Genomic DNA, 6,345 nt, shown 5'->3' on the forward strand with positions numbered 1-6,345 from the left:
TTGTATTGTATTTAGAAGCTAGTAGTTCTTAAAGCACAATGGACAGATGCAGCTCATAGCTAAGGAATATAATGAGAACGTCGAGATTTCTGAGAACTGTAGAGTGAATCCAGAACTGTGGGAGTCTGAGGAGAACTATTGGACAGCTGACTCATCTGCAGCTCTACAACATCGGCTGCCACACTGAACCAACAAAGACGTGGCGCACCTGCACTCTCCAGTGACTGTGATGTTCCTCTGCACTTTTGGGTTTTTGAACATTTGACTTACTGTTGCTTGCAGAACAGGTTTTTGGGATTGCTAGCTGAGCTTAGGTGGTTAGCTTGTCAGACTATTGCCACTAGCAAAAAGGCTCTTAGCAGATGCATTCTCTTTTAGCTTTAGCATTACTAATTTGCACCTGTATCATTCACACCTGTGTCAAACACAGCCCATGTGAGATCAGACGTGGGTTGCTCAAAAGAAAAAAGAGGGGTATTATGGGAGAATTCTCCCCCAGCAAGATGAGAGCTGGTAAACATGAGAACTTGTGCTGGGAGATGTCCTTGTGCTGGGAGATGTCCTTGAGCTGGGAGCTACAGTGAGCAACCCACGCACACCTGCAGGGGGCTGGACCTGCCGGCCCCTGGAGCAGACGCAGCTACAGGGGGCTGAGCCTGCCAGCCCCCTGGGTTGGGAACCACAGGTTGTTTTGGCACAGGGCAACCTATCTGTACCTTGCACATGGCTCTGGGCCAATCTGTACCATCCACTTGTGCCAGCCCCAGGCTGATTGTATACACCTCCTCTGAGCACTATATAAGAAACTTCGCTATCCTAATAAAGTTGTACTGATGCATAGAAGCTGCTGAGTCGACTCGTCAGTACCCCAATCTCACCTCTCACCAGCCTCCGGACTCTGACAGAGGAGGTGATGGAGTGTGGGCCTGCAGTCTGCTTCCTTTCAGCAGCTTTCAGTTCCCAGAGGCTCGTGGCTGTCGTCCTCATATCCCAGATGATAAGCACTGATATCACATTGGGAGTCACAATTTGCCGCAATGAAGGGACAGGGCAAGGACTTGATGCAAGCCAAAATTCCACTTGATTAGGAAAACAGGCAGGTATATATTGTCTCAGAAAGAGTGGCCTGTTAATCACTGATTGGGTAGAATTACAGTAAGAAAGTTAGTAACTACTACATGATTGTCTAACTCTGCTCAGGCCAAAGACGCTGTTCCTACTTTCTTCGTTACTTTCCCTGCTCCTTGATGTATGCTATGCAACTATCTGAGCAGTCCTGGCCGCAGGATCCTACTGCTCTTTCTCTTCTGAGGTCTGCCTGACCCACACATTGCATGCCCAAGGTCTATGCTGTATTTGTTTTGTCTCGGGCAACTGCTCCTTACTAACAGGCCATTCCCCTATTCCTGCAGTGGTGAGTTCATTTCTCCCCAGGGGAGGGATCTGCCCTAACCCAGGACATCCCAGAACAAGCTGGATCCAAAGGCATCACCAAGTACAGACAAGAGATCATCCCAGCGCAAGCTGCACCTCCTGATTCCTCCCACCGCAGACATGGTTTTGTCCCAGAGCAAAGTGGAAGCTTTGGCCTCATCCCGGTTCCAAATGCACCCTCCCAGTACAGGTTGTGCCTGCTCCCATTAAAGGCTGCACCACTTGAAGTCCTTCAACCATGAGGCTGAGACTCCTCCCAGTACAACCTGCATCCCCTTACCACTCCCAGACAGACTGGGCCTCATCCCAGTGCAAATTGGTTTCCTGTCGGTTTGGAGCTGGAGGTTCTGGTCTGTGCTGTCCCCAGTCAGAAAGGCAACAGAATGTCTGGCAGGGACCATTGCCAAATCCCTGGGATGGAGCAAAGCCTGCAGAGAGTGAAGAAGGCCAAGTGCAGAGAAGCTGTGGCCACCACCCAGACATGGGGGTTGTCCTCCCCTGCACTCAGCACTGCTGTGGCCACATCTGCAATGTTAGTGTCTGGATGTGGGAGTCTCCAGTCTGGAGTGGGGTGGGACTGGAGAGGTTGCAGAGATCTGCCAGGATGGGGGTTCACAGTATCACAGTATTATCAGGGTTGGAAGAGACCTCACAGATCATCAAGCCCAACCCTTTAGCACAGAGCACAAGGCTAGACCATGGCACCAAGTGCCACATCCAACCTTGCCTTGAACAGCTCCAGGGACGGCGACTCCACCACCTCCCCGGGCAGCCCATTCCAGTGTCCAATGACTCTCTCAGGGAAGAACTTTCTCCTCACCTCCAGCCTAAATCTCCCCTGGCGTAGCTTGAGGCTGTGTCCTCTTGTTCTGGTGCTGGCCACCTGAGAGAAGAGAGTAACCTCCTCCTGGCCACAACCACCCCTCAGGTAGTTGCAGACAGCAATAAGGTCTCCCCTGAGCCTCCTCTTTTCCAGGCTAACCAATCCCAGCTCCCTCAGCCTCTCCTCGTAGGGCTGTGCTCAAGGCCTCTCCCCAGCCTCATCGCCCTTCTCTGGACACGCTCAAGCTCCTAAACTGGGGGGCCCAGAACTGGACACAGTACTCAAGGTGTGGTCTAACCAGTGCAGAGTACAGGGGCAGAATGACCTCCCTGCTCCTGCTGGCCACACCATTCCTGATGCAGGCCAGGATGCCACTGGCTCTCTTGGCCACCTGGGCACACTGCTGGCTCATGTTCAGGCAGGTATCAATCAGTACCCCCAGATCCCTCTCTGTCTGGCTGCTCTCAGCCACTCTGACCCCAGCCTGTATCTCTGCATGGGGTTGTTGTGGCCAAAGTGCAGCACCCTGCACTTGGAGCTATTGAACACCATCCCATTGGACTCTGCCCATCCTTGGAGAGACCAAGGGACCTGAGCGGCTTCAGTCTGGGGAGTGGAGGCTCAGGGCACTGCAGCAAAGTGTGCAAATGGCTGAAGAGTGGGGTCAGAGGTGATGAAGGTCTTCTGGGTAGTGGAAGAGACCAAAACCTCCACAAAGTGCAGCTTGGAAGGGTCAGACTGGAGATGAGGACAAAGCAATGTCACTCAAAGGACAGACCTGATATGGATGAGGTCACACAGAGGTCTCAAGGAATGGCCTCTGAGAGCAGGGACACCTCAGTGAAGGTGTGGGAATGTCAGGCTGAGAGCTGGCTGGGGAAGCAAGATGGGAGTCAAGAGCCTGAGGGGAAAGAGTTGCAGGCATGGGACAGTGCAGCACAGGCTACAGCAGGCATGGCCAAGGGCTCTGGCCAGGCTGAAAGCCCAACAGCACCAAGGGCTCTCTCCCCTTGGCTCTGGCAGTTGCCTCTGCCACCGAGGCCTGGGAGGAGAAGCATTTCTTGGAGGCTTTCAGGCTCTGCTGTTCCAAGGGCTGTGGTCAGGGCTTGGCCTTTCTGCTCCATAAACCAAGCCCAAGGGTTTCTGCCCTGCACTCTGCCTTTGTCTCCTGCACTCATGGCCTCAATGAGCTGCTCTAAGGAGTGCCTGGGAGGCTTTGTCAGTAACGACCCTCAGTGGGGCCAATCAATGCTTCAAGGCACTTTGGGGTTTGCTTCTGATTTGCACTTCTGGAGAGGCTTGTTCAGGCTCCTGGCAGCACCTGAGGAGCATGGACTCAGTCCCAAACACTCCATGGGGCTCATTAAAACACTGCTGAGCCACAACTAAGCTTCTGGTGCTTGCCAAGAGCTCTGCAGCTACTTGGAGAGGTTTTTGTTCTGAGAAGCATCTGCTCAAAATGCTTTGCAGGGGAACATTTCATTACTTTCCAGCAGGAGTTGTCTCTGGGCAAGCAAAGCACAGCAGAGCCTGCCCCAGGCTGCTGCCAAGGAACAGACTCTGCAGCATCTGCTCAGCACAAGCTGTGTCTGATGCAGAAATTCTGCCAGCAGAAGCTTCTGCTGAGGCTCTGCAGTTGCTTTCCTCCTTGCTCCTTCTTGGGGAGGCCACAGAGTGTCACAGAATGTCCTGCCCTGCTCACTGCTCACCCTCACTCCCCACTGCCTCCAGCAGAGGCCAGAGGCACAGGTGAGGGACAGGATTTCCTTTGCCAGGGGCTGGGGGTCATGGCTTGCCCCTTTGCATTCATGAAACCCCTCCAGGTTTGCTCAGCATCAGAGCCACCTTTAGCTGCTGTCCTGACCTGTCAGCACTGCCTCCGTCTCTCTGCTCTGCCCAGCCCCTGCAGGTGCTTCAGTGCCTCCAGGGATGCTTCCCTTGCATCCACTGCCTCCTGCTGCTCTGAGCAGGCACTGGGGACACCTTTCCAGTGTCCCTCCGTGGGACCCATTAACACTCCAAGAAACTTCAGAGTTGGACTCTGACTTTGACTTCTGGAGAGGTTTCTTCAACTTCTCAGTCTCTGAGGTCCATGAACTCAGCACCAAAGCCTCCAGAGGGGTCCTTAAAATGGCTGGGGCTGGTCCTCTGCTGCTGAGCTGGGGCAGGCTCCTGGGCTGGAGAGAGCTGCTGGCAAGCAGACAGCACTGCAGAGAGAGAACTCTGCCCAGGAGCTCTGCACACACAGCAGGGCTGAGGGCACTGCCAGGGGATGTCAGGGAGATGAGGACAGCAGAGAGAGCTTCAAGGTGGCCAGGATTGGGAGGGTGACTGAGAGCTCAAGGAGAAACCTTCCCAGGCCTGGCTGTGGTGAGTCTCTGCTGCAGGAGAAGGGATCTGCAGTTCCTGGAGCTTGTAAAGCTGCCACATCCTACAGCCTCTGGGATCTCTCTGCTACACAGGAGGAGGAGATGATCCAGAGCAGAGCTTCCCATCTGCACCGCTGGAGTCGGAGGACATGAGAGCTGCCTTCTGCTGGGATGGCTGCAAGGGTGTGAGGCTGAGAGTGCACAAAGCTCCTCCAGAGAAAGAAGTAATTCTGAGGGGATTTTCTGGGAGATGCTCATGGAACTTTCTCCAGGAATTATGCTTTAACTTGTGCAGTGTCTTCTCCTCTTGCAACAGCTGATCCATGCCCAGACAGCAGATGTCCAACAGCAGCTCCATCACCCACTTCCTCCTGCTGCCATTCCCAGGCACACGGCAGCTGCAGCTGCTGCACTTCTGCCTCTTCCTGGCCACCTACCTGGCTGCCCTCCTGGGCAACAGCCTCATCATTGCCACCATAGCCTGGGACCACCACCTGCACACCCCCATGTACTTCTTCCTCCTCAACCTCTCCCTTATTGACATTGGCTACATCTCCACCACTGTCCCAAATTCAATGGTGAATTCCCTATGGGGCATCAGGGACATCTCCTATGCAAGCTGTGCTGCTCAGGTCTTTTTTGTTCTCTTTTTCATTTCAGGAGAGCTTTTTCTCCTCACCATCATGGCCTACGACCGCTACATTGCCATCTGCAGATCCCTGCACTATGGCACCCTGCTGGGCAGCAGAGCTTGTGCCCAGCTGGCAGCAGCTGCCTGGGCCTCTGCAGGTCTCAATGCTCTGCTGCACACAGCCAGTACATTTTCCCTGCCCCTCTGCCAGGGCAATGCTGTGCACCAGTTCTTCTGTGAGACCCCCCAGCTCCTCAGGCTCTCCTGCTCCACAGCCTACCTCAGGGAGGTTTGGCTCATTGTGGCCAGTGCCTGTTTATTATTTGTCTGCTTTGTGTTCATTGTGGTGTCCTATGTGCAGATCTTCAGGGCAGTGCTGAGGATGCCCTCTGAGCAGGGTCGCCACAAAGCCTTTGCCACCTGCCTCCCTCACCTGGCTGTGCTCTCCCTGTTCATCAGCACTGGCTTCTTTGCCTACCTGAAGCCTCCTTCCATCTCCTCCCCACCTTTGGATGTGCTGATGGCAGTGCTGTACTCGGTGGTCCCCCCAGCAGTGAACCCTCTCATCTACAGCCTGAGGAACCAGGAGCTGAAGGCTGCCCTGAGGAAGGTCACAACTGGATGGTTTCAGAAGCAATGAACTGTTTGTCTTCTGCTGCACAGCAGCTCTGATGTCACTCAGGGCAGGCCCAGCCTGGCAGCTCTGGTTCTTCTGATGGTGGTTTCTTGTGTCGCTCTGGCTGCGCACAATCAAATTTCATTCTTCTTCCCAGTCACAGTTCTCTGCCTGCCTGTAGAAGGTCACCCAGAGACTGCAAAGGAGGAGCAGAGTCCTCTGAGTATTAAACACAGTGAAGGAGTCTGCAGTGACATTTTGGTCCAAGAGGCTTCACTCAAGAGCTGGGCAAAGCTGCAGGGCAGTGCCTGTGTGCAGAGGTGGAGGGGCAGAGTCCCAGCACAGCAGCAGTGTCAGAGACCCCCAGCACTTGAGCTGCCCTGAGCTGCCCTTTCTTCCCTTCCACACTCTCCTCCTGAACCCTTGCAGCAGGGCAAGGCCTGAGGGCTCTGCAGCTTTGTTACTGTCCTGC

General features: G+C 54.3%; 1 protein-coding gene across 1 annotated transcript; it reads left to right on the plus strand.

Annotated features, from left to right (window-relative positions):
* Positions 1–4,964: 4,964 nt before the first annotated feature.
* Positions 4,965–5,897, plus strand: LOC135174171 (olfactory receptor 14J1-like). The gene has a single exon (XM_064141400.1). It carries the CDS (start codon positions 4,965–4,967, stop codon positions 5,895–5,897), a length of 933 nt encoding a protein of 310 aa, XP_063997470.1.
* Positions 5,898–6,345: the final 448 nt, after the last annotated feature.

This window comes from Pogoniulus pusillus, unplaced genomic scaffold, assembly GCF_015220805.1.
Source record: "Pogoniulus pusillus isolate bPogPus1 unplaced genomic scaffold, bPogPus1.pri scaffold_50_arrow_ctg1, whole genome shotgun sequence".
Lineage (NCBI taxonomy): Eukaryota > Metazoa > Chordata > Aves > Piciformes > Lybiidae > Pogoniulus > Pogoniulus pusillus.

Coding starts and splice junctions, on each gene's coding strand:
- LOC135174171 (XM_064141400.1), top strand. CDS start 4,965: ATGTCCAACAGCAGCTCCATCACCCACTTCCTCCTGCTGCCATTCCCA.